This window comes from Primulina tabacum, unplaced genomic scaffold (genome assembly GCF_025594145.1).
Source record: "Primulina tabacum isolate GXHZ01 unplaced genomic scaffold, ASM2559414v2 Contig332, whole genome shotgun sequence".
In the NCBI taxonomy this organism is placed as follows: domain Eukaryota; kingdom Viridiplantae; phylum Streptophyta; class Magnoliopsida; order Lamiales; family Gesneriaceae; genus Primulina; species Primulina tabacum.
Genome location: NW_027459730.1, coordinates 12,954 through 38,975, shown reverse-complemented (window position 1 = coordinate 38,975; position 26,022 = coordinate 12,954). Strand labels below are relative to the sequence as shown.

Here is a 26,022-nt window from a genome sequence, read left to right as displayed (position 1 = left end):
TCTCATTTTTACAATATTTTACTAAATAGTTTTTATTAAAAATAGTAATAAATTTTTTTGCATTTTGAGATATTACATTGTATGTGTCTATATATGTAATTAATAAGTTTATCAAGTTATTTCAAATATAAAACATTGTACAAAATTATTTTAGTAAAATAAATTAAAAACGGTGCAAACTATGTTTATAAATTATTACCTAAAATTTATATTTTAAATATATCCCGAGAGGAGCGTCTGAAAGTTACCAAATGTGAGATTGCAATGTTAACGGCTGAAAAATAAAAAAAACGCGTTTTGTCGGTTTCCATATCTGAATTGGCCCCGCTCCCCTCCGCTCCCATTGTTGAGTTATCAAATACCCCGTAACAGAGTTCTTCCTCCCCGATCCATCTCCTGATTCTCCCGCCTTTTCTCTCTAAAGAAACCCTATTGGATACGCTAAAAATGGCCTTGAAACTCACTTCCAGAGACATTCAAGAGATCGTCTCCAAGCTATCATCCGACAAGGACAAAGCTCGAGAAGTAATCAAGAAGATAGACTTTTACTGGCGTGTCTGTTCAGTTTCTTGGAGGGTAACGAGTTTGAGTTTCTTGTATATGAAATCATCTTTTTACATAATTTTCAATGATTTTGTTTAATAGGATCCAGCAATAAGTAGAATTCATACTTGTATAGTTTCACACAGTTCGTTTGTTTTGCTGAAACATTTCCGATTCATATTTCTTATCTTAGGATGGCATTGAGTCCTATTGTTTAATAGGCATTGAACAATATGTAGAGCTCATTGCCATTCCTTTTGTGTATCTATTTAAAAATGAAGGAAACTTTTTTTCCTTTTCTTTGTATTATTTTGTAAAGTTTGACGGGTCATTACCTTGTTTTATTAATTTATTTTCCCCCTGAAATGGGCCAGTCGATAAACATAAAGATAATTTACTTTCTTTTATTTGATTTTGAATTATTCAAGCAGGGAGTCTCATTCTCTACATGTGTTGTGAACTTCGAATCTTTGCGAGAATTATTGGAAATACTTATAATTGGCTTTTTCCGTAATTAAGTTTAGGGAATTTCATATCCGCCTCTTCAATGTGATTAATATTCTGAGATATTTTTTGGTGGATAATATTTTGCTCATGTAGTGTATTAATGTTTTTTATCTTCTGGTTTATGAATACAGGAAGGGGTTAAGTTGTTGAATACATGGTTAGAAACCGATAGATCCATTGGATTTACTAGATATTTGTCTGATAAAACTTCAGTGCTTAAGCCTAAAGAAGTTCCACATTGTAAGCATATATAACCATCTATGTTTAACCACCTTAAAGATTTCGTTTTATTTTATTGTTTTGGATGAATTGATGGTGTGCAGTTGCTTACTACTTTTTTGTGCAGCTGAGACTTGGCCTTTTCTTGTCAAAATTTTAATGCAATGTGCATCTTCCGAGATCTCATCCAGCAAGAAGAGATTACCGAAGTCAATTTTTGCGAAGACTCTTCGGATTATTGTGAAACGAGCCCAGGATGATGGGTGTTCAGGTTAGTGTTTGAAGTTTTTGTTTCATATGGAACATGAAAGCAATCTGATAATGTTGTGTTTGTTCGCAGAATTTCGTGTGGTGAATATCTTAGATACCTTTTTAATTTGAATGAATTTTGATGTACTCAACTATCTGTGACTTTATCGTAGAAAAGTCTTCGAAGAGTGATGTTGCTTGTCGGCCGGCTTGAAATTGTCGTAAAGGTCTGTTCTCATTTCATCTTGTCAATCATGTGTAAAAACATTATCCTCCTCACTTCGAAAGGTCTTGTGTTGAATTACCACCAACATTTTCATCACTTAAATTTAGTGAAAAAGAACACAATCTAGATGACACTGAACTGAAGGAGTCCTTTGCTTTGTATCTAGTTATTATTATCTTTTTGAAATGTTGCACTAAAGGGGTTGACGCAGCCTTCAAATTTTGTATCTAGTTATTAGTATCTTTTTGAAATGTTGCGCTAAAGGGGTTGATGTAGCCTTCAAATTTCTCCTTAACTTTCAGAAGAGGCCGCACATGGTTAAACTTAATTAATTTCTTATGAGTGTTATATTGTGTTAATAATTCTTTTGCTTGAATTTACTGTATAACTGACATGAAATATTTTAAATTTTTTATTAACAAATACTCAACATATCTTTTTCCAATGCTCCACCTTATCAAGATTTTTAATTTGTCAGATGCATCTTCTGAATTTACCAATTTCATGGAATATAATCTGTCCAAAATTGATATTGAGATTGGTTTATAACTGTAGATTGTGTAGTATGATTTTTAGAGATTTTGAGATAGAAATGATGCATGTCTTTGTCTTCTTTGTAATTCATAAAATGTATTTTGTGAATTCAAAGCTATTGATTTATTTTGCAAATAATGAGTGAAAACACTGAAATGCTCGGAATGTCTCTCATGAACAAAACTGCCTGGAGGGGAGTATGTTATTTTATTTATTTATATATAACAGTTCGTTTGTTTTGCTGAAACATTTCCGATTCATATTTCTTATCTTAGAATGGCATTGAGTCCTATTGTTTAATAGGAATTGAACAATATGTAGAGCTCATTGCCATTCCTTTTGTATCTATTTAAAAATGAAGGAAACTTTTTTCCCTTTTCATCGTATTATTTTGTAAAGTTTGACGGGTACATGATGATAGTTTTTGATGTTTGTCATTACCTTTTATTTGATTTTAAATTATTCAAGCATGGAGTCTCATTCGCTACATGTGTTATGAACTTCGAATCTTTGCGAGAATTATTGGAAATACTTATAATTGGCTTTTTCCGTAATTAAGTTTGGGGAATTTCATATCCGCCTCTTCAATTGATTAATATTACGAGATAATTAATTTTTTTTTAAATGATCTGAAATGCTGTTTACAGATTGAATGTTGATATTAGATAAGAAGATACACAAAATGATAAAACAGTATACAGAAATGCTGTTGGGTTATATCATATAATGAAATAAAAAATATATAAATGCTCTAGAGAGGATTATATTATAATTTGTCTCATGTGTGAGTTATCGTGAAATGACAAGATATGATATTATAGATTGAATATAGATAACAAAATTAAAATCTAATGCTTGAGATGGAATGAAAATCGTCCAACAACTGGAAGATAAATCAGATTTCTTATGGATAACAACATAAGAATCTGATGGCTAAGATTGAATGAAATTCATTAATTGGCCTGTAGATCAGATCAGGTTTTTTATGAATAACAAGAGAAGCATATGTTAGGTGAGATTGAATAAATTCATCCGATGATTAACATCTATCCGAAAATTTAAGGATAAAAAATGGTATCCAGATTCTTGTTTAAGAGAGAATAATTAAGACCTGCAGATTGGTGAGGGGATCCACATGTTTCTGTATCAAAGAAATGTAGTCGTAGGTCATCAATGTAAGATTTATCATTGATGTAGTTTTTTCTGTTTCATTTGATTCCTTCTGTTTTTCAGGCAAAAAAAATCTTCTTCTACATGTGGCTAAATCACTTTTCAATCATGTGTGGGATGTCCTCAAAGATGTTCCAAGTTTCCAATCTGAGTATGGTGTTATCCTTCGCTATCTTTTGGAAGTTACATATTATCGGTTTCACATGCGTAAACGAGTTTACTCCAGTGAGTGTACCTCCAGTAACTTGGCTAATACACTATCTATATGACTGTGTGAATTTCATCTGCATATCGGTTTTCAATGTGGACAGATCTTTTACTTCTGTACGTGGAAAAGGTGGAAAAAAGCCTAAGCACAGAAAATTTTGGTCAGAGGTTTTCCGCTTCACCTTGACACTTCATTCACTTATTGAGAACCCTCCTGGAGATATTCCTGATGATCTTCGAGATAACATTATTTCGGGTTTTGTTGGAATTTTTTCTCATGTAAGGTAGCACATCGATATTTTTGTATTCCGGTTCCACCTTACACAGATTTCTTATAGTTATTTTATTGCAATAATCGTCAACTTTATAATTTTGTTCTTTTTGCATGTTAGGGATGAGGGAAAAATTTCTCGCAAGCTTGTGGAGTGCATCAATACATATTTGTTAAAGGATGGACCAAATTTAGGTGGCAAATCCCTGGAAATTCATCAAGCAGTAAATCATTTCGTGTTTCGGTACTGGTTTGCTACTCATGATCGAAGTCTAAAGGTGTCTTGAGCCGTACTAAATTGATGGTTTTAATTTAAAGTTAAATGTCTGTAGTACTTCTAATTTGTCCTTCATTAGTAGGATTCTCTTATTTGCTATGCAAAATTGCAAGTAAGTTTAACTAGAGGTGTGGATGACGGTTCTATTTTACTAGAACTTGTGGATGTGATGAGCAAGGAGCTTGATCAAATGAGTACTTCCAGCACCAATTCACCCGAGTTAGAATTACAACGTGCTTAATTTTTGGTGGGTTTATGAAATGCTACTTCTCTGTTCTTGTTTGTATTTTATTTATTATTATTATTATTATTATTATTTTGAGTGACTCAATTAGGGGTGAAAAATGTGGGATTATGACAAGCTCACAGTTCAAGGTGGCGGAGCTTGTTGCCCTTGTGTTTTGCCGGGTACTTATTGCAGCAACTTTATTGTTGTGCCTTTTAAAGTTGATACTCCATTGCATATTTGTGGTTGTGTGCTTACCAGACATGATATGGCTCTTTTGTATTTCATTGGGTTATGGGCTTGGTTTTATCTTCTGGTGGTTATTTTCAACCTTATTTTATGTTCCATTGTTGCTAAAATTGTAGCAGCTTACTCTATTAAATTTTGAATAATAGGAAGATGGGAAAAACAACAGAAAAAAGTGAAAAGTCTGGTCATAAGTGTTGTCGCCATAAATGATTTTTTCTTCTTGATTTTATATAATTGTCACCACTTCATGCTCGTAAGAGGACTTGGGATATTAATGGTGGAGGTAACCACTTCAATCAAATTACAAATTGATTTCAATATTGAAGATTCAAAGTGAGATTCTATCAAATGAAAAATTGAGTTCTGACCCCTTTTTGATTCAACAATTAACATGAATTTAAGCTTTTAAATGAACTAAAAGGGCTTAATAGAATTTTGGACTTCAATATGTAGAATTCCATTTATATCATTTTGAGCAGAAATAAATACGGTATAAAACTGTTGAAGGCTTTTCAGCTGTGATATGATGCAAAATTTTTAAAACATAATGAGAGGAAAGGACAACTTAGAGAACATAAGTAAATAAACTGAGAGAACATAAGTAAATATTAAGTGTGATTTTAATGAATCAAAATTTGATTTCTAATTCTTTTGCTTTTGAAATAGTTTGAGATCTTTTTAGTTGCTTCCATGTATTTGGTATGACTTGAAGTATTCCTCTTTATTTATTTTTTTTTTGATAGAAAACTAAATTTATTATGATAATATAATGTTACACCATTGCGCGGATAAGTAATCCGACAACCACATTACAAGAAGTCTACTTAAACCCAACACTATAAGTAATCCTCTTTATTTCAGTTTTGAGAAAAACAGTTTTCCATATTTATGGTCAAAGGTTACAAGGCAATGTTCACTTTCCAGGTGTGCGCTAATACATATAAAAGTCCAGTTACTGAAAAATGTGCCCGGAGGGAGCATGTGGTTGTCCTGATAAAAGAGAGTCGTGGAGGGCAAATGGCCATGGTAACTTGTTCTTTTGCGTAGATAAAAAAATATAAACATCAAATATCTCAATACTTAACAGTATCCTTTGGGCTGATGGATGGTGTGATATCATGTTTTTTCCTTGTTCATGGATCACACATTCAATGGCAAATCCGACACAATATTTTTCAATAATTTCCAAATTTGTTTTTCTAGTGTTCACATTTGCATTCATGTTGCTACTTATTATCCATCATCTTGAGTTTAAAACGAGCTAATATTCGTGGCAGGCATGCTGCACTTGTTTGTCGCATCCCGCAATTATTCTACTCGCATCCGTAAAGATCACTTATGTTTTGGTTTTGACAGCATATCTGCAAACTTTGAAAGGTAAATTCATTGATTTTATTGTGAAATCTTGACTGTTACCTGTAGCTTTATTGACTGGTTTATATTTCATCCTCAGGTGACAAAAAATTTGTGCTCCTGTAGTCTATTTGTCTCCTTCCTGTGTGCTGGAGATGCAGTTCTCATTTTCTTGATATTTTAATCTGGTTAATATCTATACCTCTTCGTTGAGGGAGAGGAGAGCTGTTGTCTGTTTTGCTTTTTGCCTTCAGTTTCGAACTTATTATTTTGGTACCAGTAGGGAATTATTTTTTTTCTTGTTAGGGTCTTGCAGGGGCACAGTTCTCTTATCTTTGTTGGTTTGGTCATGTGCTTTGTAGGTTCTCTTTTTCCTTTTGCTTTTCAGTACAAATGTTAATTCATCAGGTTTGCTTACTCAAGTGATACCGCCATTCAGACTTGTTTCTAATGTTTCTGTTTTTCATACTTCTGATATCAATTTGCCCTTTCTGGAGTCCGCAGTCAAATTTTGATTTCCGGAATTCGCTTGTTCTCGATTGCAGAATTATTAACGCTGCAACTTTAGAGCATTCTTATGACGATCTGTTCTGGACGTTGCAGTAGGTTGTTCCTTTACAGGCAAAAACTTCGTTTCACTCTGTATAATTGAGCCTAAGAAATCAGTGTGATATGGTTTGCAACTGTAATAATTTGATGCTTAAACAAACACTATGATATCTTACTTTTATGTGATATAACTTATTTCTTATGTTCAGAAATGCCTTCTAGTTTCTTTTTTTCTGATAAGATAAGAAACAATATTATTTTAACAAAAGATTTTAATTACAAAAAGGAGACCAGAGGTCATCGCATAACAAAGTAAGAACTGGAATCATATTAACACAATATGAGACTCCAATCCCTAAACAAATCTGACAGCGAAAACATTTTAAACTCCACATTATCATGGCCGATAGCAATCATATATTGTGGATGGACTGGATTGTTGCTCATCAATTATTGCGAACATCTTACCTTCCTACTTCTCTCCCTTTCCTTTCCCTATCTCTTACTCTTATTAATAATTTTTTCTGGCTCTTTCTATCAACGTCCTTTTTGAAGAAAAATGGCTCTGATTAATTGTTTGTGTTTGGTTGGCGTCTGGGGATTATCTAAGGATAATGAAAATAAACTCCATGAACTTTCTGGACCATTATATGAGGTATCACGTTTTGTAGGATGTCTAATGCACGAGACCTGCTTGATATTCTTTTTCTTTTAATCCTTGTGCATATTTTGGTTTTATTTTTGTAAAAATTCTGCTGGGTTGGCAAAGGTTGGCATGTGATATGGAACATATTGCAATCTCACCTCAATTGTAAGCATCCGTTTGGTGTAAACTTCCCATCAAGGCATGGTGGTAGATAGATCTTTGAAATGCTTCCTTTCCTCTTATGGTGAATTGTTAAGTATAATTCATCTACTTTGCATTTCATATTGTAGGAAAAAGAAGGTACAGTTAGATTCCCTCTCACGAAATCTCAATCTCATTTTGATAAATGCGTGTTTAAAATGAACGTGTTTTTAATATGGCATTGATTATGCACTTAAGTTAGGAGAGAAAAAAGCTACCTCACTTTTGTTATGGGTGCCTCCTAAATTGAAGGTTAAGGATAGCTTAACGTTGTCTTAACACCAGTTTCTTCCTGTTTCCATTATTGTATAATGTTCTTCTATTTGTAATTATGATTGGATGTTCAAGTTTTTATACAATTCTGAAAGCAACTTTTCGAGCTCTAAATTCAGTATTACAGGGTTAGTTGTTCTCTCGTCTTTGCAGGTGGATGCTGCTGCTTTGTAGCATAATGTTGAGCGTAAGATTATAGATAACTGTTTGCTTCTCTTATTTTGATTTGATTGTTTCTTTGCTAGTAAAATGCTTGCTTCTCCATGATTTCAGTATAATAACTTCTTTGCTTGGCATTTACCTAGGATACAAAATATTCATATCTTGTTCCTCTCGAGATATGGGATCTTCGGCTATTTTAACGCACACTTTCAACGTGAGTGATTCACCTTTGCAAACTTTTTGTCGTTCATGTTGCTTTAGAGTATAAATCCTTCGTTGTATGACATTGTCGATCTCATCTTTACCCTTAAATCCATTGAATACTTGTCTGATATTCTTTTTTTGTTCCGGAGAGATACATGTTATATATATTTTGTTCTTTTACTCTCTTGAATATGACCCGTGGTACTATGGGATGGTTCGTTCAGCTTTTTTGGAAACCTCTAGCTACTTGTAATTTCTAGTTCAATTAATTTCTCTTGAGATGGTAAAGTGTTCGCTATTTGGGTCCAACGAAGAATATATGACCTAGGTTGCCACTAAATATGTCATGCAAAAAGATGCTTTAGGGTCACCAGCCATATTTCGGCAAAAATCCTCCAATGCCCAAGAGAAAATATGAAACGGGAGAATATTTGAATGCATAGTACTTGGTGTAAAATTGGCATACATTAGCATACCTTTTAAAGTTTGTGTACACTACCCACTATTTGTAGCTATAGAGGTATAATTGGTTGAGAAATAATAACTCACAAGGATTTGAAGTTCCATCTCTATCCGAAAATATCGGGACAATCATTCGACATGAAAAAGAGAACATGTTCAATCTAGAATTCTGATGTCGATATTTCTCGCCATTGGGACGAAACTACAAATTAAAAGGATGTAAGAGTGGAGTCCAATGAGAAACAACCCTAAAGGTCTGTTTATTAGATGCGTCAGCCACTCCAGTTTATAAAAAATGAATTATTCTAACATTGCATTTATCATGTCAAGCCAAAGGCATATTTCATAATTCTTGACAGCATTTAATTCACCTTAATATATCTTAAATGTGACAATTGGTTATTTTATATCAGCACTAACCAAATATTAATCATATGCTGTCTCTTAAGCGGAGTAATCGAGGACAACTTGGCAGACTAGTGTATTAAGTGCATACAGCTTTCAAAATAAATTGCAACTCCTAATATCTTGTGTGACATGGAATTATAGAAGCCTTACTATCGACCTTCCTATATGCTACTTTTTAAAATTTTCATTTTATTTTGCTTTTAATATTTCTAGGTAATATTTTACGGAATAATCACCTTATACATCCATTTGATCTCCGTGATGGTCTAATAATTCTGAACACCTTAAATAGTTTTTGATTTCCATGATATCTTCGATGGAATTTGTATGATCATATTTTCTCATATTTTTTACTATTGTCTTTTTTATATTTTCTTCATTAATATCTTGGGTAGAATTAGTTGGTGACAATTGTTGCTTACCTTAATCTAATCGAATTATTAGAATTGTTGGTTCAGTGGTGCTGTTTCAAAGAGTTGAGTCTTTAATGTTTAAAAAATCAGTGCTTTTATTATGTATTATCAAGCACTTAAATTCTATAATTAGTGAAGTGCAATTTAGAGTAAACATTAGGACGGAATTGTTGGTCTTATATGGATGTTGCTTTTTTTTCTTTCTGGCAGCAATGTAGTATTTGTTTGTTGACATTTAAGTTACTATACATTCATAAGGATTTAAATTATGCAGTTACCATCAACTGCATCCTTATGTACAATAGCAATTTTTATTTTATAATTACGAAACTTTTAAGGTTTAGATTCCATTGTCGCCATTAGAATACCATGGTATGTGGAGTTACTTTATAGTATGTTTGAGTGATAAACTAATAACGATTTGATTTTCGCTTATGTTTCAAAGGAAGTGTTTCTCACTGACTTTTTTAAAATAAGAATGCAAACCGTGGGGTTAAAGAAATAGATTTTTCTAGTCTTTTCATGAGATGGCTGATGCACGAATGCAATTTAGTTGAATACTGCCTTTCTTCCGGGGTCAAGTTTTAGAATGCTTTTATGTGATCAGATATTCGTGTTATCATGCAAACTTTTGTTTTAAGGGGAAAATTCTAGTTAAGTGCAGTTTTGGTGAAAATAAAACCCTTGCACAACCAGTATTCAATTCACTGGCTTGAAATTGTTGTGTATGGATCCCCTACAAAAGATTTGTGTTTGAGATTAGTTTTCCACCATTTTATTGGTGTGCCGTGTGTGATTATGTCAAAGTAACTTGCTGTATGTTCTCTCTTTTTTTTTTGATAATAAACTTGATAATATTATTAAAAAAAGAGTGTTCTTTTACATGAAATGGACTAGTGGTCCACTACCAAGAAAGATAAAATCATGAAATTAGCAATAAACATAAGTCCAGTCTCTTAAAAGATCAAGTATCGATAAACTCTGAAACTCTTTAATATTTCCAATCCAATTTGCTATCTTGATCTTGATTTTTTCCCAACATTCTTCTGCGCTGTCTTCCAAATCTTTAAAGATTCTTCTATTTCTCTCTAACCAGATACCCCAACAAATGCCATGGATCACCACCCTCCAAAAAATTCTTCCTCTTTTGCCGACCCATTGTCCAAGATCCGTAATAAACAAATCTCGTGCTGTTTTCGGTATGACCCAAACCAATCTCATTTCTTCCTAGCATATGATTTGTGTTTCATCCAATCATTACGACACAACACGCACCAACTGGGAGAAAGAGCACAATTAGGCCATCTCTTTTGCATCATCTCGGATGTAGGTAATTTTCCAAGGATTGCCGTCCACGAGAATATTTGAATCTTTGATGGAATAGGAGTTTTTTCCAAATGATATGGTAAAATTTGAAATTTTGCACACAATTATTCGCGGAGAAGAATGAATGGAAAAAAGACTTGACTGTGAACTTCCCAGACGGATCCCCTTCCCACACTCGAAAATCATCGACCCCTTCCACCAAACTAACCCTATCCAAAATGCCTAAAAACGAAGACAACTGAACGACCTCCTCCTCTGGGGAGACCTACGGAAATGCAAATCCCAAGAATAATCATGTGACACATATCGAATGCAACAAAATAAGATATAGGCAAATTACGAACCGAAGTAATACGAAATAAAGAAGGGAACAAATCCCGGAAAGCTAAATCCCCCCACCAAATGTCCTCCCAAAACCTGATTTTTGTACCCCCTCTAACCACTAATCTTAGTAGTCGGTGATATGTCGGATAAGATCTAGAGATGAACTTCCACGGACATATAAATGTCACATTCGTAGCCAACCCTGCATCCCAACCGTTTTCTTGTAACCCATATTTACTCTTTATTATTATTTTCCACAACGGCTCATTTTCAACGTTAAGCCTCCACCACCATTTTCCCAAAAGCGCTTTGTTTCTCAAACAAATATTACCAATACCTAAGCCACACCTCTCTTTCGGTCTACAAACTTGTTCCCACACAACCATATGACAATGTGATTCACCCTCATTTCCATCCCACAGAAAATCTCTCATTATCTTCTCCATCTTCCCCGCTACTCCTTTTGGTACCCTGAAAAGTGACAGAAAGTATATAGGCAAAGCATTCAATACCGCAGCAATCAATGTTACTCTTCCCCCTTTGGACAAAAATGCCTTTTTCCAAGTTGCCAATTTTCTAGTAATCCTGATCAGGATAGGTTCCCAAAAAGACACTTTTAGAGGATTACCCCCTAAAGGAACTCCCAAGTATATAATTGGCCATTGATCCCTACGACAACCAATCCTCTGGGCCATCTACTCCTCTTCAACTTCATCTTGACATAAACACAATAAAGCACTCTTATCCCAATTGATCCTTACTTCTGACATATCACAAAAAAAGTTCAAGATTTGCACCAAAAAGGTTAAGTGAACCTCCTTTTGAACGAAAAACAGTGTGTCATCCGCAAACTGGATATGTGATACTTCCACCTTTTCTCGGCCCCCTTCAAATCCTTGGATTAAATTCTCCTCCTTTGCTTTATCAATCAAACTTCCCAAAACATCGACTACCATATTGAACAAAAATGGTGATAAAGGATCTCCCTGTCTAAGCCTTTATTTGCTTTAAATTTCCCCCTCGGGATAAGGACGACATCCTCTTATCCATCCTCTCCATCTCTCTCCGAATCCCTTTTTCCCTAACACAAAGTCCAAGAAATCCCATTCCACATTGTCATACGCTTTTTCAAAATCAATTTTCAATACCCAACCTTTTTTTTTTCTTCTTCCCTTCTTCCACCAACTCATTAGCAATCAAACAACAATCCAAAATTTGTTTCCCTTCAATAAATGCATTTTGAGATTCGGATAATGTATGTGACAAAACTTTTTTCATCCTTGTAGCCAACACTTTTGCAATTATCTTGTATAAGTTCGTTGTGAGGCTAATGGGTCTGAAATCTTTAACCTTTAATGAGTCATTTTTCTTTGGTATCAAGCATATATACGATTCATTAGTTATCCCGTTTATGATCCCTCCTTCGTAAAATTCCTCAAAAACCTTCATTAACTCCCCTTTGACTACAACCCAACAATCCTGATAAAGTGCCAAAGTATAACCGTCAGGCCCCGGTGCTTTGCATCTGTCACACTCAAAAACCGCCTTCTTAACCTCTTCTTCGAGAAATGGTTGTTCAAGCTCAGCCCTCATATCGTCATCGATAGGCCTCCATTCTACTCCTTCAATCCCAAATCTTCTTACCTCTCTCTTACTGTACAACTGTTGGAAGTAATCGACAATGGCTTTAATTATTTGACCTTCATCCTCTATAACCACTCCATCCTCCTTTTCCAATCTACTAATTATTCCTTTGCTTCTTCGGTGATTAAGTAAAGAATGGAAGAATTTGGTATTGTGATCTCCTTCTTTTAACCATTTTATCTTTGCTTTTTGATATAACATTCTGTTTCGTCGACACACCAATTCTTCCAACTCCCATTTTATCATTTTTTTTCATTCACCCCTTCACCATTCTCCCTCCCCTCACTCTCCTTCTCATCCAATGTAATAATTCTGTTGTTCAATTCTGCTTCCCTCATCTCAGTCTTCCCAAACTCCTCGTCATTCCATAATTTGATCTCATCCTTAACAGACTTAAGTTTTCTCATGAATTTATATCCCTCCCAACCTTGAAGTTGTGGGCTATTCCACCATCTCGAAAATTTTTCCTTAAAACCCTTATGTTTCAACCACATGTTCTCGAATCTGAATGGACTCGGCCCCCATTTGAGTTTTTGTGTCTCCAAAACAATTGGAAAATGATCCGATGTTATTCGAGGCAAAACAGATTGCCTATGGTATGGAAATAACTCCATCCACCTTCCCAAAAACAAGAATCTATCTGTCTGCTGCAAATTGGTATAGCCCTCAAATTGACCATGTAAATTTCGCATTCAATAATGGGGGATCATACAATTCCAATTCCTGTACCAACCTATCAAACAATCCATACTTGTTGTTCGTGAATGACCGTTCATTTTCTCGGTCAAAGATCTCACAACATTAAAATCCCCTCCCAACACCACATATCCCCACAACCCCGCCAATTCATCCCAGAACTTATTTCTCAATCGTGCTTTGCATGGGCCCATATCTGCAGTAAACCACCAGCTTTCTAGGTCTTTATCCTTTTCTATACAAACCGAAACCGTAAATCCCCAATCATATTATCTGTGATGGATACCACTCTTGGATCCCACATCACCAAATACCACATGATCTGCCGAGTGAAGGTAGATGAACCCATTCAACGAACCTTGATTTCCACACACTGGATATAAAACTTCTGCCAACAACTGCTTTTTTTGTTTCTTGTAGAAAAACTAAGTCAGTGCTTCTCCTTGCGTAACATATCTCGAATTGAAAACCCCTCCTCGTTGCCGAACCCTCCCCCTCTATATCCAAGAGAGAATCTTCATCTAAACACCTTTTCTCCCCTTGCACTTATTCCAACCATATTCAATCCAGCCCCCAGTTCACCCTTTGTACTCCCATCATCTCCAACATCCCATTACCTCTGTCAAGTTCGGAAAATATCATCATTCCCCCACTGTTGTTATCACCCTTGTGGATTTTGATCTCCGACATACCCGACCTATCACTAACCATTTTATCTCCCTTAACCTCTAAATCCCTCCCCTCCCCCGAGATTTGTTTGAAGGAAAAAGACGAAGAAGAATGAAGTGAAGGATTGGAAAAATGATTATGAGAGTAAGTATTTTGTTGTGTACCTTATCCGAGGTTGGTGCGAAAAGAAGAATCTCCTATGTCCTCCAATCCCAAGCTGGTGTGTGTCGTCGTGTCCGAATTTTCAGAAATATGGTCTCGACGTCACTATAATCGCTTTCCTCTTCCGGCGCAAGACCTCGGTCCATTGTGAAATCCCCTGTCCTCCCATGTACCATCCTGTCCCATGTGCAATGATCCATTATCCATCCGCTGTGTATTTGTCTTTGTCACTCCTCATCCTGTATATTAAAACCCACATAATTTGTCCTTGATTTCTTCTTGTATAAACTACTTCGAATTTCTGTTCTTGTTTGCTTGTACAGCTAAACTACCATATCGCTGTGAATTTTTCACTGTCTACTTTGCTCATTGATGAACCATTCCCTTGTCGAAATCATCCACTCCTTTCGGACTAACCCTTTTGAGAATCTTGATTTGTTTGCCTCCGCGCACTGGTTCTGACCCCAATTGTTTTAGAACCCTTAATCCCTGTCCTTTTCTCTATGTAAACACCTTCCTGTTGATTTCCAACAAACACTTCCATCCCTTGAATGACTCGAGTATTGCTGTATTTTCCGTTCTTTGTATGTTGAAGGAAAATCTCCCCCCAATACCATATCTGTGCCATCTATTTTCTGTTGGGCAAGCTTCTTCGTCACTTTTAATCTGTTGGTATTCTGTTGTGGCCATCGAATCCTTCGCTACACCATCTTTTTTAAGATGTCCAGTATCTTCATCAACTGGTCTTTCACTCTACCCCAGCAGCTATCACTCTTGCACCATCAACTACTACCTGTGCATAGGATCTTTTTTCGTAGATATCATATGCTGAAATGTTGATCGAATCAACATAACTGCGAACATTCAGAGGACCGCGTGGTGTCTGTATTACCAAAGAGCTATTAATGAATCCCCCTTTCTAGTCCCACCACTTTGATTTTAGCAGCTGCCCAAATCTTTGAGGGAAAATAGTATCTTGACTAATATCCACCGATCCTCACACAACTGTCCCCTATATATTTGAGCACATCTGTTGCTCCACAATATCCCATGGTAATCCAATAATCCTGATCCAACTGTTGCAACATTCAAAAACTTCCTCTTCCGTGTTGATGTCGCTCCTCCATCGTTCAAAACTCAAAGAAATCCTCTTCTCCAAAAAGCATCTATTAATTTTCAAGTAGAATTCATAATCCCTCCCCGCTATTTGGCCACCACATTGCTTTATTTGGCCTTGAAAGGGAAAACCTCAATCTTCTTCTTCACCGCTTACCAAGGGCTTCTGTTAACCATTTACCCAAGATATATTAACGCATTTCTTTTGTAACAATCAGTGCTTTTTTCCACTCTTTTACTCGAGCCACTGTCGAAATTCTGAATGGGGCATCAATGTTCCCGGACCCTGTAAAGCTTGGATTGATCTTACCACGATACAAAGATTGCCGAATTTGCTGTTTACCCTTCGGTTGGTTATGCTCCTTCCATTTTTCTGTTGCTCAGAATTTTTTTCAACATAAAAACACCATACATCTCCAACCCTCTCATAACTTCCACTTGAATTATAATTCGCTGCCTCTTGTTGGATCTCTCAAATTTTGACACTTCAATATAGCTTCCTCGATCATTGATAAATTTTTTGCACAGATACAACTGCTCCCCCCAATCTCATTATGTTAAAAGTTTTATATGAGTTCATGCATAGCATATAATAAATGTAAATTGTAGAGTGAGATTTTTTTGAAAATGCTCCCCCTCTTTCACACCTCAAGATACCGGTCTCTTCTTCCGTGCATTTCAACATCTCAATCCATAAATATTGTTGATCGTCCTTCCTACTGATAACGGCGCCGGCGGCTGCCCCATTTAATTTTTTTTACCTGCCTACCTGAAAATGCGTCGCCTTACTGCTCGCTTTCTTTATGGAATACTTTGCCGCATATTACCCTCTCCGATTAACTTTCTCCGACCCATAAACCGCCCGAACTTGTCAAGTTTTTTTTCCCAGTACTCAGTCTAGCCTTTTTTTGAATCCCTGGTAACTTTGTGTTTCTGGATCGGAGCTTCTCTATTTCGTCGCCATAGCCAGTGGAATAATGTCCCAGTCTGTTAGCCAACGGTAAGAGAGGAAACGGTTAAGATGAGTTTAAGACGTTTTCTTTAAAGCCGGTGAACGGAAGGTTCGATGATTCGGTGGTGTGAAAGAACCAAGGAACGCAAGCTATATTCTTGAACTCGACCGCGAGGAGTTACATGGATCAGCCCTAACCTCAATAACTTCATTCTTAATCCACAATCATGTGTGGACTTCAATCGATTTAGGGGCAGAAGTGCAACAATCATCGCTTAGCGTTTTGTTAACAGAAGAGGCCTGTTTTTAGAGATATCAAGATTCAATTCAACGGGGAAGAGACAGAATATCATCGTACCAAGTGGTTTAAAGGCTCTAGGATGGATTAGGATATCTGATATCCTTATCAAACTACTGTCTGGGAAGTCACAGAGAATGGAACAAAAACCGATTGAGTATGGCAAAGCCAGTATCAGAGATAAAACTACTCAGAAGTTAGCTCAGAAGGTCGAACGGATTCACAATCAAGGAATGCAAAAGGTTAAGGAGGACAGTGACTGGAAATTTACAGAGAGAGATTGGCATGATGCCATTATCACTAAAGGTAGGGTCAACGTATCGTGGTCACAAGTTGAAATTATACTAGGGAAAGACGTCAAGAGGAGGATCGAAGTACATCCGTTTCAAGCTAACAAAGCGGTTTGGTGGCCAGAATGTACCAAGGAACTTTCGTTTTATCTCAATCTGAAAAGAGGATTTTCGAATTTGGAGTGGACTCTGGATTTCGAAGAATGGAGACCAAACATCAATTCAGCAGATTCGGTAATCAAGTGCTTGTAACAGTTGGATTAAGATAACGGGGTTACCATGGAACTTATGGACGCATGGATAATTCAAGTGATCGGGGCACACTGCGGGGGTTTAGTGGAGGTTAGCAACGATACAAGGAGGACTCCGAGATCTAGGGGCAGCAAAGATCAAGGTCAAACGGAACAAAAGCTGGGTTCATCAACAACAAAATTTGATTCCATTTAACGGGGTCAATAACGGGAACTCAGAATTATCACCCTTTTGATAGTAAGGCTTACGAGACTTACAGGAAAAGCAGACATACGCCCAAGTAGTGGTTAATGGCAAGAGGACTATGGCAGGTTGGGGAAATTCAAATATATGCAGGACTTTGGAGAAATCGAGACGCCACCGCACATCCACAAGGTATTGATTGAAGAGGGGCAGGGTCTTCAGTTACGGCCAAGAAGATGAAGAGCATTCAGTCAAATCATTAACTTCAGCTCAAACCGCTGAAAGGAAGGTGGGAAAATCTTACCAAGTATTCACCCAAACAAATCTGAGGATTTCAGAAGATCTCCTATCCATCATTACCTAACAGAGAAGGACAAGATTCGGGCACACAAAATAGCGAAAATGGACCTACCTCGGTATTGCATACATACCGACAGATTTATTGCAAAAGTCCAACACAGCTAACAGAGCCGTTTCTGGATTAAATGAGGACGGTGGTCAATCCAAATCCGATGAGCGGAACAGGGATGAATCAAGAAAGACAAGGGAGCTTCAACATGAAGATTCGAAGTAATATCGACAACGACTCAGAAGACGACCTATCTGGACGATGAGTTGATTTTAGTGATACGGCCAGTCACGTTTCTTCTCAATCGGAGTCCTTGTGCAATAATGATGCAGACGCAATGGACATCACAGGGTTGTCCTTCAAGAGGAAAAAATAGAGCACATCCCAGAGCCATCTATTCTCGATAATACCAATCCTTTAGTGGGAAAGGTATTTTCCTGCTTTCAATCATCGGGTTTTAATCATTCCTTTCAAACTCAATTCTTTTCTTCCTGCGTATTTTTGTGCCTTGGGATTGTCGACTGGGATATTGGGGGGGGAGAGGGGGCCAAACAAGTTCACTGATCAAGAATGGTTCCGAGGGAAACACTTACATAGGTGATTGAAGGGCTGGTGAAATTAAATGGAATGAGAAATCTTCGGGAAATGAGTACTATTTTAACAGATGAAATTGAAATGAGAGAGTCTACGGGAAAGTTGAGCAGAGAGCTTGTTAGGTGAAATGTGGGATCAACTATAACAAAGGATCGTCTTAGAGGTGCTCCAAACGTTGTTATGAAGATATGCTCTTGGAATATTAGGGGGGGAAGGTCGGCGAGAAGGCGGGGGAGTTAGTGCGCTTGGTATTCGAAAGGAAAATCCGGACATTGTGGTGGTGTTAGAAACGAAGAAGATTGAAGTGGATCGTCGATTTGTCGCAAGTTTATGGAAATCCAGATTTGTGGATTGGGTTAGTTTACCAGCGGAAGGACGACAGGAGGCATCCTAGTTATGTGGGATCCACGAGTGGTACAAGTGAGCGACAATCTCATTGGAATATTTCAGTTTCAGTTCAAATAAAGTGGAAAGAGGGAACTAATTGGTGGTCTCAGCCATTTCACGGTCCATGCAACCCAAGAAACAGAGATATTTTGGGACGAAATTGCAGGGCTGCATTCCATTTGTTGGAATAATTGGTGTGTCGGCGGAGATTTCGTCGTTCGGAATTTGAGTGAAAAGATGAACAGCACCACTTATACAACCAGTATGCATTGCTTTGATGCATGGATCGAGGAATTGGGTTTGCAACGATCCTTCGTTATTAAACGCGAGGTTCACTTGTGACAAACTTCAGGGATAATCTCATTGTTGCAGACTAGATAGGTTCCTTATTTCTGGGGGGGTGGAAGGACCTTTTCCATATTATAGACTAACAGCGCTCTGCCGAGAATCACCTCTGATCATCACCCGATAATATTTGACACAACAAGTTGAAATGGGACCATCTCCTTTCAGATTCGAAAATGTCTGGTTGACGCACAACAATTTTAAAGAGTCTCTCGAAGATTGGTGGGGCAGTTGGGAAACTCAAGGATGGGAAGGTATAAGTTTATTGATGAAACTCAAAGAAACAAAAACAGGGTTCTACTTTGGAATAAAGAGGTTTTCGGAAATGTAGATTACAAAATTTCGGAATTTAAGGAATAAGATTAGCCGGCTAGACGAGCGAGAGGCGGAAGGAATGTGTCAGAGCAACTAAATGAGACGCGAAGAGAGGTGAGTTGGAGACAATGATCATTCGAAAATTACAGATGGAGAGTCAGAAGGCAAAAGTAAATGGTGAAAGATGGGGATCAAAACTCCAAATTCTTCCATTCTCTTTTGAAGAGTAGGAGCAACAAAGCGACGATAGACAAGATAGAGTTGGAGGATGGGTCACTGACTTCAGATGAATTAAGATTGAGGAATGAAATCATTGGGTACTATAATAAGTTATACAAAAAATCAGGAGGGGATGGATCGGGTTTAGACGGGGTGGAATGGAGGCCAGTTACTTTGATGAAGGCCGAGCAGTTGGAACGGCCTTTCTCGGAGGAGGAAATCAGAGGAGCGGTGCTTGAATGTGATGGTGCAAAAGCTCCGGGGCCGGATGGATTTACTTTAGCATTTTACCAAAAGAGTTGGGATACGATTAAAGATGATCTACTCAAAGTGTTTGGTGAATTCTACGAACGACGGTATCGTCAATGGAAAAACAAACGAAACATACATTTGCTTGATCCCAAAGAAAAAAGATGCAACGAAGATTAAAGATTTCAGACCTATCAGTCTAATCACAAATTGTACAAAATTTTGGCAAAGGTCTTGACTAATCGATTGAAGAAAGTTATGAGCAAAACAGTGGCTGAAAATCCAGTGCGCATTCATTCGAGGGAGACAGATTACAGACTGTTGTCTCATAGCTAACGAAGTTGTGGAGGAGTACAGAACGGAAAAAGAAAAAAGGATGGATACTGAAAGTCGATTTGGAAAGACATATGACAACGTGGACTGGCGATTTCTAGACTTTGTGCCTTCTAAAGAAGGGCTTTGGGTTAAGTGGAGGAAGTGGATCAGGGGTTGCGTTTCTAATGTCTCGTACTCAATTTTATCAACCATAGACCAAGGGGGAAAGTTCAAGGGGGGAAGGGGGTCTCAGACAAGGAGATCCATTATCCCCTTTCTGTCTCAGACAAGGGGTTCTCAGACAAGGAATTCGACTTTCAGAAGCCCTTGGAAGTTTATTTCTCGGTCCCATTCTTCTTGTCAACACTTGATTGGCACGGCGCCTAAGGGGAGGGAATTTACTGCGGTTTTGGGAGAGATTCGTGGGTGGGTGGGTTGTCTTTCAAAGATCGTTTTCCTCACCTTTTTTACTCTCTTCATCTTCAACTAACCAATGATTCAATTTTACTCTGTTTCAAATAGTCAAGGGAATTACGTCCGTCCAGTGGGATGTGAGGTTCAGGACCGAGGGTTGATGACGTTGAGTTGGGTGAGATACACTTCCTTCTAAGTATTTTAGAGTCAGCTTCTTGAGTGTGGGTTTGTCGATGTCAGGGTTGGTAGGGGAGCCATCGGGTGTTTTCTCTGTCAGTTCTCTTTTCTATTCTTTCTCCCAAGTTTGGCTAATCTACTTTCCCTTATTTCACAAACATCTGGAAAGTACGATCCCACAAAAGGTAAAGGCTTTTTCTTGGCTAGTGGCTTTGGGCAGATTGCAAAACTTGTGACAGTTTACAGAAGAGACAGTCCGAGTACCGTTCTACGCCCACAGTGGTTGCAGCTTGTGCAAGCTTAAGTGAGAAAACCAAGGACAACCTGCTGTTACATTGTTCTTTCACAGAGAATTTGGATCAAGGTTATGCAACACCTGGGATTCGGTGGATTTTTTCCAGCAGCTCAAGAGAATTGTTGTGTGGAGAACGGATTTCTCAATCAAAGGGGAAGAAGACTATTTTTTGGTACATCATTGTACATTGCACCTTTTGGTCGATATGGATAGAGCGCAATAACATAATTTTCAACGACAAAGAAGACTCGTCGGAGGAATGTATGGGAGAAGATAAGATTCACAGTGGCAAATGGACGACTAGTGTGCCAGTGTTTCAACATTACTTCTCCTCCGACCTAGTTAGGGATGGTGTTTTATCTACTTATGAACTTGTTCTAGTTAGCTAATCAGTGGATGGACTGTGGATGCTCATCCACTAGCTTTGTAATATCAATATTATCACCTTAATAAATATTAGTTTCTGATAAAAAAAAGTTTTATATGATTTAGGATTGATAATATAATCACACATATTTTCCTCAGCCAGTAAGCACTCTCACGATCTAGTTCCAGCATGTAGCTCGCATTCCGAGTTTTTTCTGTCACCAGATAGAATCACCCCTTTTTCCCAATGAGATTAGAAATAATTTTTGCTCCTATTCTAACCTCTCTATCTGCCTTAGCAGCCTGGTACTTACTACACTCCATCCTTAACATATCTGAGTATGGTAAAAAGATTCGGTTATCTGAATGAGTGGCTTTAATTAGAAAGGAACTCAGTGAAGGTCTTTAGACAAAAGAAATAGAATGGGATTATCTGGATGAAAAGATTTTAGTAACCGCCGACAAGGCCGGTCGGAGGTGGTCGGAAATGTTCGATGGATGGGTGGCGAAGAACGGCTGAGTTCAGTAGATTACTTCGTAAGAGAATACATCAGCTAAAGTGACAATCGGAAAGGGTAGGCATTTTTTTGAATTTTCTCTCACACTCAAGAAAGGTGCAAAAATGAGAATATGAATGTCGCCGACGGCCGTCGGCCGGCGCCAAGATTGAGGAAAAGTCGATCGACAAATCTCCAGTAGATGAAGGTGATGATTGAGCAGTGGAAGAACCCCTAATGTTCGACGTCTGAAGGTCGAGAGTGTGCATTTTCAAAAAACTTCTCTCACTAGACCTTTTTAACTTTTTTTAACTTACTGCTACTGTATGTTCTCTCAGAATATGAAAATTAATCTTTGATTCAGAGTTCAGAATGCAAGAGTATATATTTTCCTTTAGCTGTCGTAATTCTTTTCGATGATTCTATCCAGTGTCCTGATGTTGGGAAATATACTTCAGGTCTGCTTTGTGCTTATCTCATGCTACTTCTTCCAAGAGAACCCTCTCTGGTAAGAACCCATTATACCTCTCATTTTTGTATTCCTTTAATAACTGCAAGAGTTCTTTTCAAACGTGTGTATTTGATATTTTCTCTTAGTTTCTTCACTTATACCCAACCCTAAACATAACAACTCTGCTGTGTAGAAGGCATATATGAGAGTCTTTTTCTCACCAACTCAAAACAGAATAACTCAAGTGTGTTGAAACCATGGCTATTAAAGTTCACGTTGTATTTTTCTTTGAGTTCTTTTGTTATTCAAAGCTGTTATGGTGGTTGGAAAATATCTAATGGTGCTCACTCTACTGTTGATATTAGTCAAGAGTATGTTGACCAGAGAAGCATTACAGGTAGGCATCTTGTTGCGGTTCCAAATTTGTAGTTTTGGAAGTTGGAATTTCTTACTCTTAATATTTATGGCCATGTTTATAGACTTGGTAATAATTGATGGTGCTTTAATAATTTCACAAAGTATGTGGAAGGAAAGGGTTGCCATCCATTATCATAAACTGCGAATAAAATGGTGAATTTGATTTTTGCGTCATTCCCTGAGATGCAAAGCTTGTTATTTTGTGCTTGTTTCCCGTTGCTATATGTCATACTGGATGACTGTGTTAGTTATTCTTCCTCGTGTATCTAAGCCTGCAAATTTGTTAGTTTGAATGAAATTCTTGGGATCCAAAAAAGATTTTCCTTCATCTTAACAGCTTTTCTTTATTTTAGCTTTTGAATTCAATTTTAATGGATTACATTTTAAAAGGGTGTTTTCACGTGTTTTCAATTTATTGGAAGGATCCAGATTGTATCTTAAAAGCATTCGTTTTCTTGCTGCAGGGTGATCTGCAAGATTTTTTGTATCTTCGGCAGAATGTGTTACCAGCTGTTTTAGCTATACTTAACTTGAAGGTACATTCCAAACTAGGTACAGTGGCTTTGATATTTTGAAGTGATTTGATGAGATTGATCATAAATTTTAATAACCAAGGAATTTTTTTACAATCTTCAAATGATTCTCTGTGAAAATTCCAGTCTATCTGCAAAAGAAATGAATCGCATCAACGTATAGATTGAGAGACAATATATGTTGGACATATTCAATTTTGTCCATCAATTTTCTAAACCCTAGTACTACGTCCTTTTTTGTATCTCTTTACTTCTTTGCTTTTTTTATACATGTATAGGTGGTGCAGGATGTTGACATTATTTAGAATATTTTATTGACCTCCTAATTACATATGAATTCACAACACTGAATGAGCGGTTCGTTGTGCTGCTGCCGGCAGCTGCATATGCCCTTTCGACTGGTTCTACCCCTTTTCTGTATGACGCTTCAGGACTTCTGCCATTGCTCTATGCTACTGAGCCTGTGGAGGAATTGGCCAAGGTATTATTCTTGCAAATCCATCCTTATAAACCTTTTGATCTCACGTATAATGGCTTATCTTAAATAGTTGTATCCGATGTCTGGTAGATAGAGGAAAGTCCAAGTGATTTTTTGGAATGCTCCGTTGATGTTCTTGCGAAGATTGATATTGATTCTGGTCCAAAGGTGTCACATACTTCTATTTTTTGCTACTTTTGAAATTTTAATAACTGATGGATTTTCACTGTCAGTTATGATAAATTTGTAGGTGAATTTGTCCAATAACTGCCAAAATGTACGATTGCCACTGAATCTAAGAGATCAGCCTGCTTCATGAAATAGAAAATCACGTTCTTGAATGCACAAAGGAAGCAGAAATTGACAAAATGTGCTCTCAGAAGTTATTACACATGCGCTCTCTTAGCTAACTTTCATGTTCTGCTCATATACAACAAGGTCAATCTTCATTTCATGATCCTTCCCATTTCCCGTTGCGGCAGTAGTGTCCCTTTTATATGTCCCATGACTTAGCGTAAAAGCTTTGAACTGTGTTGTATGCTCCTCTATAACTTTTAATAAGCTCCAAGTAATTGGGGCTTGAGACAAACCTGCACCATGACGGTGTGACATTGTTCATTGCCTAATGGTTACCCATCACACTCTTTTATGGTTTGATTAGAAGGTCCATATTTTTCTCAATCACTTGATTGGGGATGCCAATTTTATTCATTCCATTATTTTTTTTTGCTTTCGCTAACAATTTATAGGCTTTTTGTTCAATCTGATCTTAGTCATTTGTTTAGTCAAATATAATGTTTTTGTGATAAATTTATTGACACGTTGATTCTCTTTAGCACTAGTTTGCATATTTATTATTTCCTTTCATTTTTCTCAAACGACTATAATTTTTTATATATATGTTTTCAATATTCTGTTGTATTCTCACAGTGTTTCACATTTTTCTTTCACTCTCAGGATCAAAGAAATTCCTCGTTTCTTTTCTAAACTGGGTGAATCGTTGTTAGGATATCTAAATCATGCCATTTCAATTGTGGAGAAATATTACAATGATGGTTGTCTGGATGTTTGGAGTGGAACTCCATAATTATTAACATTGACTCGACTGCGACTTCTTTTAAAAGTTTCACTAGCTCGCCTTTTCTTAGCAATTGCCAAGAGAAAATATTTGCAAGTTCTGGATTTTATTTTGAAATTGTTCAACTCTTCTGAGAGGCTTCTGAAAGCCCTTGCAAAACTGTATTGAAAGATGTTCAGAGTGCAGAAGGAATTCTCAAGCAAAGCCAGACTTCCTCGACTTATCAGACACCCACTCCATTGTTAGTATCAATCTCAATCTTTGTAGGATTGTCTTCAAGCAGAGTGAGTGGCAAATGCATCTGGACATAGGAGCCGAGCCCTATGAAGAGTTGGGAACAATAAGTGTTAAGTATGGTGGGTCTGCTAGCTATAAGATTAGTCTCCCTGAATAAACCGGGAGACCGAAATTACCTTCTTGAGGAGATAACAAGAAACCTGAGACATAAATCATTAAGAGAAATATGGTTTATTTCTTGTTTCCTTTTCAGCTCGTTTCGGTTTGTATTGATATGGATAGCCATCTTTCTCCCAGAAAATATCGATTGAGTATTTAGGGCTATTGTAGTTGGTGCAATGACGAGTGTTGGCCCTGTATTATTTTTATTGATAGCCATTGCAGAGGATTTAGAATGATCATTTAATCTAATATTAACACCTTGTGCTTCTCGATTGGGCCTGCGAATAAGCTTCCTCTAGATTTGGCAAGGAGAGGAAGCCAAAGCCCTGATCACTAAATCGATGTAGATTGTGATCAAGACAAAAAAAATATATTGATCCGATACTTAGCGATACATTTCCTTAGTTTCTCAATATCCTATGGACATTTCATATCATTTAGCCTACAGTAATCAAGTTTGCAAGAATTTTGAGTCCAACTCACTACATTACACCACAAGAGGGCGATCTCTTTGCTGTGGTTGGAATGTTTGCTCATTGGCTTTAGGCTCGAGAAGAATTTGACACATCCCAGATAGTTCTTGATTCTATTCAAAACTTCTTTAGCCGCCACACAACGCAAATAGGCCATCAGCCTTCTATCATGGAATTGATGAGCAAAGACTTGACCCTTAGCATCTTTAGCCTCCCATTCCTCATAGCTTGGGCCGCTTCTATGCGATGCAACCTTCGTCATTGTGATGCATCCCAATTTCTTCTGCCTGCAATATGCATCTCTATAAGTTGAGACCAAATAGGATAATTAGCATTATTCCAACTCGATCAATTTGTTGGAAACAAAATTTCATGAACAGTTGCTATGAATTGCTTTTTGCCATCAAGAG

At 37.1% G+C, this 26,022-nt stretch overlaps 1 protein-coding gene and 1 pseudogene across 1 annotated transcript; both read left to right on the top strand.

Moving 5' to 3' along the window:
* The first annotated feature begins 285 nt into the window (after positions 1–285).
* On the top strand, positions 286–6,770 carry LOC142534095 (serine/threonine-protein kinase ATM-like; annotated as a pseudogene).
* A 669-nt stretch (positions 6,771–7,439) lies between these two features.
* LOC142534096 (serine/threonine-protein kinase ATM-like) lies at positions 7,440–23,995 on the top strand. Its single transcript, XM_075641000.1, has 6 exons — positions 7,440–7,887; positions 7,974–8,076; positions 23,116–23,188; positions 23,520–23,665; positions 23,753–23,830; positions 23,913–23,995. The coding sequence occupies exons 2-6, from the start codon at positions 8,041–8,043 to the stop codon at positions 23,979–23,981; spliced, it is 402 nt and encodes a 133-aa protein (XP_075497115.1). The 5' UTR covers positions 7,440–7,887; positions 7,974–8,040; the 3' UTR covers positions 23,982–23,995.
* The last annotated feature ends 2,027 nt before the right edge of the window (positions 23,996–26,022 follow it).

What these genes read in the sequence shown, in the direction of transcription:
- LOC142534096 (XM_075641000.1), top strand. Translation starts at nt 8,041, where the DNA reads ATGGGATCTTCGGCTATTTTAACGCACACTTTCAAC. An exon ending in CTGTGGAGGAATTGGCCAAG is followed by an intron (nt 23,666 to 23,752) that starts GTATTATTCTTG and finishes GATGTCTGGTAG; the next exon opens with ATAGAGGAAAGTCCAAGTGA. An exon ending in ATATTGATTCTGGTCCAAAG is followed by an intron (nt 23,831 to 23,912) that starts GTGTCACATACT and finishes ATAAATTTGTAG; the next exon opens with GTGAATTTGTCCAATAACTG.